The sequence below is a fragment of the Sphaerodactylus townsendi genome, linkage group LG02 (genome assembly GCF_021028975.2).
Source record: "Sphaerodactylus townsendi isolate TG3544 linkage group LG02, MPM_Stown_v2.3, whole genome shotgun sequence".
NCBI classification, from domain to species: domain Eukaryota; kingdom Metazoa; phylum Chordata; class Lepidosauria; order Squamata; family Sphaerodactylidae; genus Sphaerodactylus; species Sphaerodactylus townsendi.
Genome location: NC_059426.1, coordinates 25,039,442 through 25,057,313, shown reverse-complemented (window position 1 = coordinate 25,057,313; position 17,872 = coordinate 25,039,442). Strand labels below are relative to the sequence as shown.

Here is a 17,872-nt window from a genome sequence, read left to right as displayed (position 1 = left end):
GCGGCAGAGCTGGGAATCAAACCCGGTTCCTCCAGATTAGATACACAAGCTCTTAACCTCCTACGCCACTGCTGCTCCTGATCCACGGTTAGCCTTTATTGAAAAATGTAATCAGCTCATTTCATGGGAAACTAGCAAGCCCTCAAAATCAGGGTGGAGAATTTCAGAAAAAGAATGGGTTCTGACCTTTCACTTTCAAAGAAGTACTGCTATTGGCACTACCCGCTGAATTCTGGGCTTCACAAGTGTAGTCTCCGCTGTCTTCAGTGTTCAAATTGTTCATTTCAATGACCGCCACCGAGTCAATGAAGGACATGCTGTATTTATCACTGGGATGAATTTGTGTGTCACCTCTGAACCACAGAACATTAATTTCAGGAGAACCACCTATCCTGCATTCGAATCTGGTTGAGTCATGTTCTTTTATAATTCTGGAGGAGTCTAACTTCTTAACAAACCTTGGTGGTTCTAGCGGAAAAAAATAACCAAGAGAAGCATTCATGAGATAAAGAACAGAATATGTTAGTATTCAAGATCTCAAGAAACTTGAGACATCTGTGTAACTGTCCCAAAGCAGACTGGGAAAGTGATTTATACTGTCAGGATGAGAGAGCTACCAGATTCTTTACAGCGCAAATCCATGAAATAATCAAGTACACCTGAAGAAGTGAGTTCTGACTTGCTCAAATAAACTTGTTAGTCTTTAAAGTGCTCTTTGATTCAAATGATTCAAGTACAACAGATACCTAGCTCAAAAGCATTTCGGTGTGAAACTTTGCATATATTTTACTCTGGTCACGTGTGTATTTCACACCAGAGAACAGCACAAAGATCTTCCTTCTACTCCAAACAAGAACAAAATCTGTTTAAAACCTTTTATTAGGTTTTATTCATGAGGCAACCAACCTAATCCTCCACAACATGCACTACTTGAGATTGAATAATATAGCAACAAAATCACGTTCAGTTTTGCAAATCGTCTGTAGTGACCGCCTATCCCCTATTCAGCATTCCCCCCTCCCCCTCCCCCCTCCATTCCACTCCCTGAATATTTTTCCTCCAAACGGTTCCTCCCGAAGATAAGGAAAAAGCAAACAGAGGAAAATCCAAATCACATCTGATGGTGCAGCAGTATTTTCCCCCTTTCATTCTCATGCCCCATAGAACACCCAGCACCTTGCTGTAGGCACGGGGGCTGCACTGTTTGTGCCCAACACAGCACTAATGTCAACTTCTTTCCTCCCCCCCCCTCTTTTCTTAGGGGACTACGAGTAGGACGCCATTGGTAATTTTGATAGATGCTGCATTTTAATGGGGGTCGATTTTAACATATAGAGCCATATTTAATAACTATTTTAAAATTTGATATTATTTGTGCTCTATTTGTTTGTTTGCCGCCCTGAGCCCTTCGGGGGAGGGCGGTTTTTAATAATAATAATAATAATAATAATAATAATAATAATAATAATAATAATAATAATAATAATAATAATAATAATAATAATAATAATAATAATAACTGATCTGCTTTCCCTCCCAGACTCAGAGCTACACAACCCATCTCTTGGAAGGGAAAGAAGAGAATGTGACCCATCCTTGCCACATAGCTCGTGAAATAAATACCCAGTTACTTTCTCCCTACGTTTTTATTCGGGGCAAGATTCCTTCCTTTTTCTTTCTTTTGGGAAAGGCCTTTGTACTGATTGTTTCTAAGCTAGCCAAGTGTTCAGTATTTAGAACTGCCGACTTTCTTCTGGCAAGGTTTTTGTGCCTCTGACAACCGCATTTCAGGACAACATTGGACAGGTGATGCTGGCATGAAAAACGGCATCTGTCTTTTACTGCCTGCGCAGGTCACAGATTGTTACTGAGACCCTGCCAGATGGCTCAATAATCCTGTTGATATTGGACACAATATCCCAAGATCCGCCCAGATCCTTTCCAGATGTACAATATTTACAGTGCAATCCGAAGGGGAGTTACTCCAATCTAAGCCAATTTAAATGCATTGGTGCAACTCTTCTTAAGATTGCACTGTTGACATGCATTTTCTTCCTGAAATATGATTTCATGCAAGAATTTTCTCAAAATATCCTTGGATCATCTGTTAAAAACACGGATGCTTATAATTCTGTTATAACACTATCTTTTCCCTTATCATTCCAGCCCAGTGCCTGCCTAATTTTGGACTTCAAATCTCTACAGTTTATAGCGCAAACCAAAGAAATTATACCCTCCTAAGCCCATTGACTTCAATGAACATAAAAGGTAAAAATTTGCTTAGGGCTGCACAGTCAATCACACATCTACGGAAGAAAGTTACCCATCATTTTTCACCTAAAAATACATCCCACATAAGTATCACATATTTAAGGGCACTCTATATTCAGACAGTTTACAGCCTAGTGCATTTCTACACGTTACTAAGTTTAAACCACATCGCAAGCCATAAATGCGAGGCATGGTGCAGTATTAATTTTCACACTGAAATAAACTTCATGTAAAAATCCTAAAAAGATTTTATTGGATACTGATGTTCTTCAGGGAACCTCTCCACTGTGTCCATTTCAAACGTCAGACGAGTCCCCCCCTTTCAAACGAGTCCCACCCCTTTAGCCCCCCATTACAAAAAAGGGGCTAAAGAAGAAAACAAAACCGCTGTTTCGTAAATTACCTTTGAAGCTCAGCTGAGCTGCACAAGAATCCTTCCCGGCATCGTTGCTTGCGTAGCAGGTGTACAGTCCAGCATCCCCTTTACCTACTTTAAGAATTGTAAGGGTGGCAGTATTTTCTACCAGGGTGATCTTGTAATTCCCGCCAGGGCGGATCTCTCGGTTATCTTTTGCCCAAGTGACTTTCAGAGGCGCCGATCCTGTGACGTGGCACTTGAAAGAACCACTTTCCCCGAGAGCGACATCGAGGGGCAAAGGTTTTAGATCAAAGAACGGAGGTTTCAGGTGTTCTAAAAAGAAAAGTGTACAATGGTATCTGATGAAGGGAGCTTTGATCCTTGAAAGCTTAAATCCTAGGAATCTTGTTGGTCTCTAAGGTGCTACTAGACTGAAATCTTGCTCTTCAACTGCAGACCCACACAGCAAAAACACATGTCTTGTTGATGCAAGCCCTTCAAAATGGCCCTGTCTCATACTTTCTCACAGACACCCCCGATCTGTCCTTTTGGATGAAACCAAAGCTACGTACCCGGAGGTTAAATTTAGTACAAACCTGTGAGTTGGAGCTTAGCAGCAGAAGAAGCTTTTCCAATAGCGTTGTGAGCAGAGCAAGTGTACTGGCCGCTGTGACCTTCATTGGTCTGCAAGATCTGAAGAGTCGCTACGTTATTTAGGAAGGCTATTTGAATGTTTTCGTCTCCGCTCAGCAACACCCCATCTTTGTACCAAGACGTCTCAATAGGTTCGGAGCCGGTTATTCGGCAATCGAAGGTGACTGGAGCACCAATGGTCTCCTGAAGGTCTTTCAGCTTTCTTGTAAACGAAGGTGGAAGTTTACGGTCTGCAAAAGAAATATTGGAGCTTATAATAATTTATACCGTAAGATTAATAAAAGGACATTTGAGAGTGTGTTGTACTTGGACCACAAGGGCAGAAGATCCTGATTTGACTCGGAAGTTTCCTCCCCCTTTCCCATGTACGCACGAGCGTAGAAAAAATGGGAGGTCCACTCACAAATCTCAAATTCCCTTCCAGCTCCCCACCCCATGCCCGAATCAATGCAAGTTGCTCATGTTCAGATCACGAGTAATTTCCAAAGTATGGAAACAGATGGCTGGACAGGAGCACTGGAGTTTTTTATTCACATTTCTATTCCTTCTAAAAGTTTCACACACAGTCTGCATGCATGACTAAGTATGCACATAGGAACCAAGAAACAGGCAGTTACTGAACCCTATAACACACACTGTACCCACAATGTGAATAGAATATGCCTTTAACGTACTTCATGTACACTATTTATACTTATAATTATAAAGAGCCCTTCGGGGGTAGGGCGGTATACAAAACCCACAAATAAATAAATAAATAAAATTATAAGGTTCCATTAACTGAAAAGAAGCCCTCACCTTTGACAGTGACCATTGCTGTTGAAGAAGCAAACCCAACGCTGTTTTCCGCTTTGCAAACATATTCACCAATGTCTGTGTTGTCCACCTGGGTGAAGGCAAGTGACGCTACGTTGTTCTTGAAGTGCATTTTATAAGCTGGAGTCGATCTTAGCTTTGTATCTCCCTTGTACCATGACACTTTAATTTCTGGGGTCCCAGCAACCTGACATTGTAAAGTTGCAGGCTCTCCGACGGTCACTTCCAAACGTTCCAAGTGTTTAACAAAATGAGGCGGTTCTGAAGGACAAATGACCACCGTCAATACCCAATCAAACGAAGCATGCTGTATGATGGCAACTAGTATAAGAACAGACATCCAATTTAAGACAGTAACACACCTAAGATTGACACCAGGGCATGGCACGTGTCCTCCCCGGCATCATTTGCAATCTCGCATGAGTATTCTCCTTCATCTTCTCTGCTACCGCTAGGAATTTCCAGTATGCCCGATTTTTCTGTTGTTGTGATATTGTATTTTGGAGATGGTGTGATGTTTAAGCCATTCTTCTTCCACGTGACCGAAAGTGGAGGTGTCCCACTGAACGTGCTTTCTAGGACAATGGGTTTGCCGTGCTCTATGCTGAAATCGCTCAGCTTCTTTACAAAGACAGCGGGTTCTGAGGTGAAGTTAGAGGAAAGAAAAGGTCAGACCAAGAATATTGCACATGAGTACATGCCACAATTAGACTACAGGATACCATTTGGGACAAACCTTTGACAAAAAGGTGGGTGGTGCACGAAGCACTGCCAGCATCGTTCGTGGCCAGGCAGGTATAATCTCCAGTCTGGAGAGGTCCTACTTCAAACAATTCCAGCTCTGCTGTTGAATCCGCCACGACGATGTTGCATGTTTTCCCTGGCACCAGTTCTCTACTTCCCTTAAACCAATTAACTTTGAATGGAGGTGTTCCTCTGATCAGAGCCCTGAATGTTACACTCATCCCAGGTAAAACCTCTAACGGATCAGGTGACTTTGCAAAAGATGGAGGTTCTAGATTCGGACACACACACAACAAAACAATAGTTAACGTACTAGGTAGGCAAATTATTCGTAAAACGAATCTCCCCGAAAGATTCGCACAGAGAAGAAATGTGGCTTATCTATTCTCTACTGACCTTGCACAGTCAAGAAGGCGCTGCACTCATCAGAGCCAGCGACGTTTGCAGCACTGCAGGTGTAGGGTCCCGTATCGGACGAATCCAGAGCATTCACCTTCAAAGCACAGACATTTTCCGAAAAGATGGTTTCATATTTGTCCCCACTGGTAATCTCATTTCCACCATAAAACCAAGTGACTGAAATGGGAAGCGACCCAGCAACTTTGCACTCCAAAACAACTGAAGAGCCCAGCACACCGTACGTCTCTTTTAGTCGTTTTACAAAGGAAGGAGGCACAACGTGGTCTGCGTAGAAGGAAAAGCAACAAAAAGCAGTTTAAGAAGAGACCAAGACTTGTTAAGTAGACACGGACAAAGGAAGGGGAAATGGTGGGTCAGAAGGAACAGTCTCGGCTAACCTGAGATGTCGACTGAGCAGGTGCAGCTGCTTTTCCCGACTTCATTGTGTACTTCGAACGTGTACAGTCCCCTGTCCTCCCGGTCTGCGGAAAGAACTTTAAGAGTTGCCACTTTGTTGGAAAAGATAATCTGATGTTTGCGACTGTTGGTGAGTTCTCTTCCATCTTTATACCACTTGGAAATTAACTCTGGCGTCCCTCCCACTGTGCACTCCAAGGAAAAAGCATTCCCGGCCGTAACAATCATTGGTTCTGGTTTCTCTAAAATCACAGCTGGTTCTGGAAAGGAGGAGATATTCCAAAATATTGAGTTGCGAAGTCAACACTCAGAAGAAAATTATTATAACTGTTGAGATAGCAAAGGCAGTTAGGACTTCGTTTTTAATAGAAGGGAATGGACGCCAGTACCAACCTAGAACTTGCAAATGCCCTGCACATTCTCGCATTCCAGCATCATTCTTAATCTGGCAGATGTACTTCCCACTATTGGTACTTTCAGCATTCGCAATTTGAAGAGTTGCGATGTTATCTGAAAATGAAATCTGGATGTTTTCGCTTTCCCGGATTATTTCACCCTTGTCCTTAAGCCATACAACGGAGATAGGATGGGAGCCTTCCACTACAGCCCTCAGGGTGATGGGTTCCCCAGCATAGGTGGAGGATTCACTCAGCTTCTTGACAAACCGAGGAGGTTCTAGTGTGGGAAAAGAACAAACTGTGGTTAAGAGAGGAAACAAAAATTACGAGTAAAAGATAAGAATGCCGCGGAAGAATCTGTTGAAAAACTAACCTTTGAACTTCACTGGGCATACGCAAGAATCGCTTCCCACTTCGTTTGTAACTTTGCAGTGATAGTCCCCGGTGTCCGCGGTTTCAAGGTTAAGAATGTGAACGCTGGCACTGAAATTCTTTGTTGTAACTTTGAACTTCTTACTGCTTCGGACTTGCTTCCTATCCTTAAACCATGCCACTTCAAATGGTGGTGTGCCTGCAATTTCACACTGAAGGATGACATCAGAGCCCTTAAGGGTGTCAACAGGGCTAGGCCTCTTGCTAAAAACGGGAGGTTCTATAAAAGAAGAACATGAAAATGAGCTTGCGTAATTGGACCCCTGGGAGTGGTTTCTTAATTCCCAGGAGGGGTAGGACAGATGCCAGAAGTTAAGGCTCCCAAGTAAGTTCTTCAGCTTTCAGAAGTGCTGACCACATAAGATGTCCACACTGGTGCCCTTTCTGTATCCACTGCCAGAAATTCCCTCCTGAAAAACCCGGACAGTTCTCCACAAATTCTCTTAGCGTACTGCACAAAAGGAACTGAGTGTGTAACTTCAGTTAACCTTTAATATGCCCCATGGTTTCACTGTGGGAACAGAGCATATAATTCTTCAACAAGACAGTGGCTAATGGCTCATTTCACACAAGTCCCTTAAAATGTTTGCAAAACGTTTGCAAAATGTTTTCACACACACACACACACACACACACACACACACACACACACACCCGGTTTGTTTGCACTCAACCCTTTGAAAGGATTCCTAGCTGCCATTTTATGATTGTTCCCCCTTTTTTAATGCTTCATGGATCCAAAGCTTTGAAGCTTCGACGCCTCAAGCTGCGATCCTCAAGAAGTTGAGTCTTCATGGCTCTGAAGACATCACCTCTCAAATTTTTTTTAAAAAAACTGACAAAAATAAGCAGGCAAGCTACCAGAGCGAGCTCAGAAAATGGCACCAGGAGGAAGTCTGGGGACTGCAAAGAGGTGTGGGAAACGTTCTAAAGAGATTGCACAGCAAATGAAAACATTTTGAAAGTTTTTCCAGAAACATAATCGCTAAAATCCAGCATGCATTTAAAATGTTTTCAGGCTGGAAATACAGCCCTTTGGCTTAAAAGCTCTGCCGAACTCCCAGGTGGAAATGTTTCATTTCCTGCCTCCAAATGTTTTATTTTGGTTGTGCGAAATGGACCCAAGTCAGCCATGTTGATCTGAAGAGGAACAGCAAGATTCAAGTCACCTTAAAAGACAACAACATTTCCAGGGTATAAACTTTCAAAAGTCAAAAGGTCTCTTTGTGCAATGGAGAGAGCCTTGAATCTAGAAAGCTTATACCCTGGAGATCTACTTGGTCTTTAAGATGCTTTAAGATGCTTGACTTGAATCTTATAATTCTTCAACTACTCTTTTTTCTCTATTTCTAGTCTCTGTAGCTTCCTTAACCAATGGTATACTCTTACTGACTTCCCGTCTATCTTTATGAGCACTTAGAGCTAAAAAAAACCTGTGACTTCTTTTTATGTGAGTATCTAATGTCTTTGCTATCTATAGAGCATTGCTAGGTGGTAACAGACAAGCAGCTAACGGGCCCTGTAGCTGGCCCCACACTGAAAGCTGGTCCTCCTCCTCTTCTAAATTCATGTCTTTCATTATCACCCACTTCTTTGATCCCTCCACCTGTTGCCTCTCGTCATTGACCTCCTAGGGATTAGTTAGATGTTCAAGAAGTATATCCTGGTTGAGGTGTAGGGTGTCTTTAAACCTTAGACCACCGCAAACTGGATGAAGGGAAATGGGCTATACTCATTAATGTCTTCTGCTAATGTGCAGCTGTGTTGCCTCAGGGAGAACAGAATCTGGTCCTATAAGGCTGTTCCCTCTACGCTGACATACCTCAAGATCATTTTACAATATGTTAGCATCACGTGCTCAGGTCCTGCAAATCAGCATTTCCATCCATTTTTGCTCTCTCTTATACTTTACTACTTATAAACATTGTTACTGTTGTTTAATGGCACGTGAACACGTGAAGCTGACTTCTACTCAATCAGACCCACATTCCCTCAAGGTCAATTGTGTCTATGGCTCTCCAGGGTCCCAGGCCAAGGTCTTTCACACCACCTACTGTTAAACCCTCAAACTGCCGATACCTGTGATTGAACCTGGGACCTTCTGTATGTCAAATAGATGCTCTACCACTGAACCATGGCCCCTCCCTCACCCAGTTCTGCAACAGCAGAGAAGAAACAAGGTAGGGGGTAAGTAGTGAGTAAGGCTGTGGAAACACGGGCTCTAACCTTTTATTGTGATTACAGTACTACAGCTCGCAGCGCCGGCAGAATTGAGGGCCTCACAAATGTAATCTCCGCTGTCTTCAAGGCTGGCATTCACAATGGTTAGCACGGCCGTGGCATCGCTGAAGGTCATGTTGTGCTTGTCGCTAACACTGATTTCGTGGTCATTCTTGTACCACACAATTTTGATTTCTGGGGAGCCGCTAATCTTACATTCCAGTTGGCATGAGTCACCCTGTTTCACCATTCTTGCGGTTTCAAGCTTCTTTACAAACTTGGGAGGTTCTGAGAAACCGGAAGTAAAACAATATTCAGCACTGTGCTATTGTAATTAAGAACATGCAAGATTTACTGTGAACATTATACATATAATAATTTACACAGATATTGTTCAATGACAACAAGCCAAAATTAAACTTGGGGGGAGGGGGAAACAAGAAGGGTCTCAAAGAGTCTGTCCATCTCGGGTCGAACTCTTTCGGGAAGGGTAAGTCCCCCGTGTGTTTTATGGTCATCTGTGTCATATATTTTCACATATTCTTTCTATAAGTAGCTTCCATTACACAAAACGACCATATATCTAGTACAGACCTTTGAGCATTTCGAGAACATGGGCTATATCAGCTATTCAAACAGTTTGAGAAATTTCTGGTTTGGTAACCATTAAAGCCCTGACTTTCTGACAAATACTAAGTAGAAATCTTGATCCTAAGTGGAAATCTAAATAAAATAATTTGTGTCCCTGCCCCCGGGTATTCACATGGAGCCTGGAGGAAGGCAGCTGAAACCCAGTTATTTGGGCACAGCCCCAATTAGTTGTCAAGAAAGGCGAGTAAAGGGAAACAGGAATTTCTGCTCCATCTATGAGATCTCTTCTTTTTCCTCCCATGTCCTAAGAAGAGATTAGTTATTTGCGAAGCTTTTGCCGTAACTCCCTCAAAGAGATGATCACCTATTTGTCAGGTGCAAATGAGGGGCAGGAGTACACATTTCCTTCTGTCTACTTCTACGGCCCACCCCACCTGACATTTGACTGGCCATATGAGAGGTTTCATTCTCAAATCCCTCTCAGGTTCGTAATTTGGAGGTGCTGACTTTGCAACTCTTGTAACCGTGGCAGATGAAGAGGCCTGTTGCTGGTTCCTCAAGCTGCAATGCTTTTCTCTTCCACTAGAGGTACATTCACGGATTGGGACATCTGTCTTTCCCCATGTAGCTAGTTTTTAAGTACATACATACTATACATAAAATGTTAAATTCAAAAATCCACTCTTACTTGCATAGACTGCACTAACCTACATTTAACATTTAACATGAACAAAGCTCAGCCAACGGCTTTCACTGATTAAAAAAATAAATCAAATGACCACATGCATAATCCACCCCAGCCCCAGCTGTCCTAGAATTTCAAGAAGCAAGAGAAAAGATTTCACGTAAAGACGACAGACTGATTTCCACAAGAAATGTCTCGTTCGGAAGAGGTCTTGTTAATTTCAGCATCGATCATTGGGAAACCTGTTTGGAAAAGAAACCTCGAGAAACGTGACATCCTCTTCAGCGTAACAAATGGAAATAAGGCCAGCCACATTTTAGTACCTTTCACATTAAGCTGAGCTGAGCAAAAGTCTTTTCCTACATCATTGCTAGCTTGGCAGGTATACTGTCCGGAGTCTCCTTTGCCTACTCTCAGAATTTTTAAACAGGCTGTATTTGCTACAAACGTAATGGCATAGTTCCCTCCTGTCCGGATCTCTCGGCCATCTTTTGCCCAGGAGACATGTATTGGTTGGGCTCCAGTCACATGACACTCAAAGTCAACATATTCTCCAACTGGAACGTCTTTGGATTCAGGGGTGATATCAAACAAAGGAGCTTGTTTGGGTTCTGAAGATTAAAAGGAAGAATATAACATTGGTTGATTTTTCCCTCCCTTTTCAATACATGTAGCTAAATAGAGTAATCGTTTCTTTATGGCAGGGATCAGCCATGTTTTATAATTAAAGAGTCAGCGTTCAGAACAAGAGACTAGCAAACAGCCAATATGGGTAAGTACATTGGTATAATATATGACTCAACATAACCAAACATTAGCATGCCAATTAATCAAAGTTTTGGTATTAACCCTTGAGGCCATTAGTGGTCATGGACCTGCATATCTGCATGACTGCCTCTCTCCATTGGTGACCCCTCCGGTCTGTGGAGGGGAATTTGCTGGTGGTCCCAGGACTGTTTGGCTGGCTTCAACACGGGCCATGGCATTTACAGTCTTTACCTGGCCAGGTGAAACACAGTTCCTGGTGACATCGGGGCCCTGCAGGATCTGTCTCAGTTCCGCAGGGGGTGCAAAACAGAGCTATTCCGCCGGGCCTTTTCTGTCGAGCCAGCCGGACCTTCCTTCTCTTCCTAAATTATCTGCGGTCCTTGTTTGGATATGGCATATGCATCTGGTCTTATTATGCTTCCCATGTTGGGTTGCTTTTTACGCTACCTGTGTATCCATTTTAAAACTTATTTATGATGTTTTAAATGTTTATATTTGTGGTATTTATTGTATTCATTTGGTTGTTTTATTGTGAGCTGCCTTGAGTCTTGGAGATGTGGTGGGATATAAATAGAATAAATAAATAATCCATAAAGCTTCTGCAGCTCAAATACTGGTTGTCGTGTGACTCTTCTGTTAGGTGGAAGCATACATGTGGTTTTATAATAAGTAATAAATAGTACCCTGCAAAATAGTACCCTTGTTTTAGTGCACTGGCATTAATCTGTGAATGGTTATCACTTGAACAATGGTTTATCATTTTCTTCTCTGCAAAATATCTCTAGGGATATTGTATCCCACAAACATCTTTGCCTGCCATTACCCTTTCCACTTTCTGCTAATTCTAGTATCTCACTTACCCCTCCAATATGTTTGTGTAAAGTGCTGTCAAGTCCCAGCATGCTTACGGCAACCCCATAGGGCCGTGGCGGCGAACCTTTGGCACTCCAGATGTTATGGATTACAATTCCCATCAGCCCCTGCCAGCATGGCCAATTGACAGGGGCTGATGGGAATTGTAGTCCATAACATCTGGAGTGCCAAAGGTTCGCCACCACGGCCATAGGGTTTTCAAGCCAAGAGATTAACAGAGGTGGCTTGCCACTGCCTACCTCTTCATAGTGAACCTGGTATTCCTTGTTCATCTCCCATTCAAGTACTAGCCAGGACCCATCCTACTTAGCTTCTGAGATCAGATGAGTTCAGACTAGCCTGGGCCCTTCCAGTTAGGCCACCCCTCCAACATGCCTTCACTTAAAGCAGCGGTTCTCAACCTTCCTAATGCCGCGACCCTTTAATACAGCTCCTCATGTTGTGGTGACCCCCAACCCTAACATTTATCCATTTTACAGATGGAGAACGCTGATGCAGAGCGTCTTAGGCGACCCCTGTGAAAGGGTCGTTCGACACCCCCCCCAAGGGGTCCCGACCCCCAGGTTGAGAACCACTGACTTAAAGACTTCATTTTTATTTTTTAAAAAACAACATATGGCTGTATAGGTTGTAGGGATTAAAGAAGAAGCAGACAGAACATAAAGAAGGAAGCAAAAATGCCAGTTATTAAACAAACCTGAGACTGTGAGCCTGGCACTAGATGTGGCGGTTCCAACAGGGTTGGTAGCTGTGCAAGAGTACTGCCCAGTGTGACTCATCTCTGTTTGCAACAGGTGAAGCGTTGCAACGTTATCAATGTATGAGGCTTGCATGTTAAAATCATCCCTTAAAGGAGCACCATCCTTATACCAAGTAACACTGATAGGTTCTGACCCATTTAGACGGCAGACCAATTTTATTGGAAAGCCAACCGTTTGCTCTGTGTCTTTTAGTTTCCTAGCAAAAGAAGGTGGACGTTTTCGCTCTGTAAGAAAGCAGGTACACAGTAAATGTATGCTTCGCAGGACATGTAGACGGATTTAAGAGCGGAAGAACTGTAAAGATTGACCAGTTTGAAATAAAATTATCACCTTGAACTGTCAAGATGGCATTTGAAGAGGCGGTTCCTACACTATTTTCTGCTTTGCAAATATATTCCCCACTGTCACTGATATCCACTTTGTTAAATACCAGGCTGGCCATGTTGTCTTTGATGTACATCTTGTACTCAGGAGTAGATCTTAATTTTGTATCACCTTTGTACCAAGATATTGTGATTTCTGGCGTTCCAGCAACTTGGCATTGCAAAGTTGTGTAGTCTCCAACTGACACTTCAAGAGGTGCCAAGTGTGTAACAAAATAAGGAGGTTCTGGGAACACAAAGAATCAGGGTCAGAATAAAGGCAAGGACACTCAAGTAGAGGAACTAAAACCAGGTTGACAAAGAAAGTTAAAATATCACCAAAGACACACCTAAAGTGGTCACCAGTGCTTCACAAACATCTTCTCCTGCTTCATTCTCTACCAAGCAGGTGTATTCTCCTTGATCATCCTTTGTGCTGTTAAGGATTTCCAGAATGCATGACCTATCTGTTGTTGTGATACTACATTTTTCAGACTGACTTAAAGTTGCACCATTCTTCTTCCATGTCACCGAAATCGGAAGGCTACCAGTGTATTTGCTCTCAAGAATTATGGATTTTCCCGGCTCCACACAATGGTCACTCAGTTTCTTCACAAAAACTGGTGGTTCTAGTGAACGAAAACAAGTGATGTGTTGAACATCAAGTGCTGTGCAAACATTTCAGTGTACAAGAGAAAGGATGTGTGATCTGGTACAAACCTTTTACAGAAAGATGTGTCGTACAAGAGACTTTGCCAGCATCGTTAGACACGACGCAAGTATACTCTCCACTCTGAAGCGGATCTACATCCAACAGTTCCAGATCTGTGACAGATTCTTCAAAATAGATGTTACACTTGTCACCCGGGACGAGTTCCGTGACCCCTCTAAACCAGTTCACCTTAAATGGAGGTGTTCCTCTAATGACAGCGGTAAATGTAACACTTCTGCCGGGTAAAACGTCCGCAGATGCGGGTTCCTTCTCAAAAGAGGGTAGTTCTGAATAAGCGTGTTAAAAAAAATACTACAGATTAATGAAAAGGAAGCATAAAACAAAACTGAATATTCCCTCCCGCCCCCATTACGTCACCACAAGAATAGACTTTTTGCAAGGATGAAAGATTAACGTTAAATTATGGAAGCCAGTCACCAGATACTGACCTTGTACAGACAACCGAGCCCTAGTCTCATTCGAACCTGCCACGTTGGCAGCTTTACAAGTGTAAGTTCCTGTATCGTCAGAGTTCAGAGAACTGATTTGCAAAATACAGACATTGTCTGAAAAGGTGGTTTGATATTTTTCCCCGCTGGCGATTTTCTGTCCATTCTGAAACCAGGCAACAGTAATGGGTGGGGATCCCGCGACTTTGCACTCAAGAGCCACAGAGGAACCCAGAACACCGAAAGTTTCTTTAAGTTTCCTTGTGAAAGAAGGTGGAATGATCCGATCTGTGCAAGAGGAAGTAAAACAAAACAAAGTGATGACCCCCCCAGGAAGAGTATAGTAAAAGAGATCACCGAATCCTAGGCAGGGTTTTATGAAGAGAAAAGGTGAAACTGACCTAGAACTTCAACTGAGGCTGTGCAGCCGCTTCTGCCAACATTGTTCTGCACTTCGAAAGTGTATAAGCCAGAGTCTTCCTTTTCGGAATCAAGAATTTTAAGAGTAGACACTTTGTTGTGGAAGGTGATTTTATATTTTTGGCTACTCGTTAGTTCTTTTCCATCTTTGAACCAGCCAATTGAAAGTTCAGGTGTTCCGCCTACTTTGCACTCTAAGGTACAAATCTCTCCTACAGAGACTTTCATGGGTTCTGCCTTCTCTACAATGACTGCCGGTTCTGCAAAGATACAAGTAAAATCCTTCTGTAAGATGCAAATAATACCCCCCCTGTAGGATAGAAATAGTACTCCTCGTAAATGTTGAATTTATTAGACGTTTCAATGGTAACATCAGCAAAACTGGTGCTCCAAAGCTATATTTTCCAGCTTTGGAATGAGGAAAGGCAAAGATATTCCTTTTCACAAGGGGTCAGATCCCATTTGGAGAAAGGAGAGTGCCCTTTTTATCTCCAAAAGGCTATGCTGATGGGGCCCCACTCTAGATCTCCAGGAGCACTGCAATTTCATGTCTAAACAATGTGCAAAATTTTAGGACTGGATCCAATGGTTCTCTCCTGCTAAGTGAGCAATATTTACCAGGGAAAGACTTCATCAACTGGAAAAGGTCCCACACTAAAGGAGTCTTTATAAAGTAGAAATTTCTTCACTTAGTGCAACAGAACCATATAGCCCAATCTATAATTGCTTGAATTCTGTGTAAGAACTATCTATTCTCTTCTAAATCAATTTAAATAAATGGATTTAGAAGGCTGTAACTCTGCTTCGGACTACACTCTATAAACATATGGTTCAACGATCCTAACATCAAAAAGTATGTATTGTAAGATACTGAAGTTATGGATGAAATATAAACATTGGACTGGATCCAGGTTAAATGTCCAAGTGGCAAAACTGAACTCTCCTGGCTCCCCCTCCCACTGCAGCCCACTGACTCTATGAGATGTTGCTCTTGGGGGATAGATGGGGACCCTGAGGAACGACCCCAAGAGATCTGCAGCAGGAAGGGGGGATATGGTAGAAATTGCCAATGTCGTCCAGATCCAGCCCTACATGTCTCAGCAATCACTATTCCTAATCAATATACATCACCCACATTGTTTTCTTGAATTCTAGATGTATGAACTGTCAAAGTTGTAACTATTTTATAAAATAGCTTAATAGAGTGCTAAAGGATAGGTGAAATGTTTTGTTGGAACATCGGAAGTCTCATAGCCTCAAGATTCTGTATCTTATCTACCTCTTTCAAATTTCAGTTAACTCGTCCTCAGATGAGCTGTCAGCTTCAGAAGGGCCATGAAAATAACTTTTTTAAAAAAGGGGGGGGCAGGTTTATGTGATTACCAACCTAAAACTGTTAAAATGGCCATGCATTCCCGGGTTCCGGCATCGTTACTGATTTGACAAATGTACTTCCCAGCACTGGCTGGTTGTGCTTTGGCAACCTGCAACGTGGCAACATTTTCCACAAAGGTAATTGTTGTGTTTTCACTCTCTCGGATGACGTCTTCTTTGTCCTTGACCCACACGACGGAAATGGGTTGAGAGCCTTCCACAGTGGCTTGCAACTCTATAGGTTCGCCCACCACAACAGTAAGGCTGTTTATTTTGGTCACAAACTTCGGTGGTTCTGAAGAGGAAAGAGGCAAGGGCCGTCAAGAATGCTAGTAAGTAAGATGTTTTCCTTCCAGCTGTCCATGGGCGAGGAATCTTATGTCATTGCAGACATGTAGATAATACTTACCTTTCAGTCTAACAGTACAAATGCAAGTGTCACTTCCTACGTCGTTCTGCGCTTTGCACTGATATTCACCAATGTCGGAAGCTTCGACATTAAGAATGTGAACACTTGCGTGGTAGTTTTTCGACGTGACCCTGTATTTTTTACTGCTGCGGATTTGTCTCTTGTCTTTATACCATGTCACATCAAATGGTGGCGTCCCAGAAATTTCACACTCTAGGCTAACTTCAGTACCTTTGAGTGTATCTAGGGGAGACGGTTTCCTGCTAAACACAGGAGGTTCTAGAAAGAGAGAGAAAAGAAGCAGATGCCATTTTTGAAAAGTCCCTGGGGCATAAAGAATGTTTAAAAGATAAGTAAGGGAAAACATGTATTGCTAGATAAATGGTACCTTGTGTATTTTTTTAAAAAAATCTATATTTTAGTTTCCTTCAAATCACTTTCTCGTAGCAAATTGTCTCTCTAGAGACCCAGGTTCAAATTCCCATTCTATCATGGCATCTGTCTCTCAGCCTAACCTACCTCACAAGGTTGCTGTTTTGAGAATAAAAGACAGGAAGGGAGAAAGATGTGGTAAACTACTTTAGATCCCCATTGGGGAGAAAAGTAGTCGATAGATATCCAAGTGAAATGAAGCCACGAACGTGGTAAACTGACAAGCATTCTATTAGATTCCTCTTATACTGGACTACGGCTAAGACAACCCAAAAGTAGAGGTATGGTTTTTTCACCAGTGCTTTGAGAGGAAAGTAGAACAAAAGTCCAGTGGCACCTAAATGACTAAGAACATTTGTTTCAATATGAGCTTTTGTCAGTCACTGCTCACTTCTTCAGCTATTATTAGGTTGACTTGAGACTCACAAAAGCTAGTATTATTGACTCACAAAAGCTAGTATTATTGAAATCAGTGTTTTTGGTCTTCTAAATGCTGCTGGGTTTTGTTTTATTTCGCTGCAGTAGACCAACACCGAATTGCTTGCAACTTTTTCAGCAGAGAAAGGATATGCTGTGTGTGTGCAAAGTGTCATCGAGTTGCAGCCAACCTATGGCAACCCAGTAGGGTTTTCAAGGCAAGAGACTAACAGAGTTGGTTTGCCATTGTCTTCCTCTGCCCAGCAACCCTGGTATTCCTTGGTGGTCTCCCATTCAAGGACTAACCCCAGGGCCAAGCCTATTTATCTTCTGAGATCTGACGAGATCAGGTTAACCTGGTCCCTTTATGGTACAGAAAGAAAATTATTTCAGTGAAGGCAACGTAAGTTAATTCAGAACCAGATCAAAATTCAGGGCTTTGAGCCAGCTTCATTTGCAGTCTGTCAGGTCATCCTGTGGCCACTTACTGTTAAATGATCTCCCTGTTAGTAGAAAGGAATATTTTTTTCAAATTAAGAAGAAGAAGAAGAGTTTGGATTTATATCCCCCCTTTCTCTCCTGCAGGAGACTCAAAGGGGCTTACAACCTCCTTGCCCTTCCCCCCTCACAACAAACACCCTGTGAGGTAGGTGGGGCTGAGAGAGCTCCAAGAAGCTGTGACTAGCCCAAGGTCACCCAGCTGGCATGTGTGGGAGTGCACAGGCTAATCTGAATTTCCCAGATAAGCCTCCACAGCTCAGGCGGCAGAGCTGGGAATCAAACCCGGTTCCTCCAGATTAGATACACAAGCTCTTAACCTCCTACGCCACTGCTGCTCCCCACGCCACTGCTTTAAAGATGACGCTAGAGCTGAGGTTGATTAGGCTGCCTGCATCAGCGGAGTAGTGTA

General features: G+C 42.7%; 1 protein-coding gene across 1 annotated transcript in view; it reads right to left on the bottom strand.

Moving 5' to 3' along the window:
* Nucleotides 1–17,872, bottom strand: part of TTN (titin) — a 371,903-nt gene that overhangs the window by 231,141 nt on the left and 122,890 nt on the right. Inside the window, 20 exon segments of the mRNA XM_048484469.1 lie at nt 187–468; nt 2,675–2,962; nt 3,226–3,513; nt 4,082–4,360; nt 4,462–4,740; nt 4,836–5,114; nt 5,240–5,527; nt 5,641–5,919; nt 6,053–6,334; nt 6,431–6,709; nt 8,716–8,997; nt 10,309–10,596; nt 12,324–12,611; nt 12,718–12,996; nt 13,100–13,378; nt 13,470–13,748; nt 13,911–14,198; nt 14,312–14,590; nt 15,718–15,999; nt 16,114–16,392. Of these exon segments, the coding sequence (XP_048340426.1) occupies nt 187–468; nt 2,675–2,962; nt 3,226–3,513; nt 4,082–4,360; nt 4,462–4,740; nt 4,836–5,114; nt 5,240–5,527; nt 5,641–5,919; nt 6,053–6,334; nt 6,431–6,709; nt 8,716–8,997; nt 10,309–10,596; nt 12,324–12,611; nt 12,718–12,996; nt 13,100–13,378; nt 13,470–13,748; nt 13,911–14,198; nt 14,312–14,590; nt 15,718–15,999; nt 16,114–16,392 (5,646 nt within the window).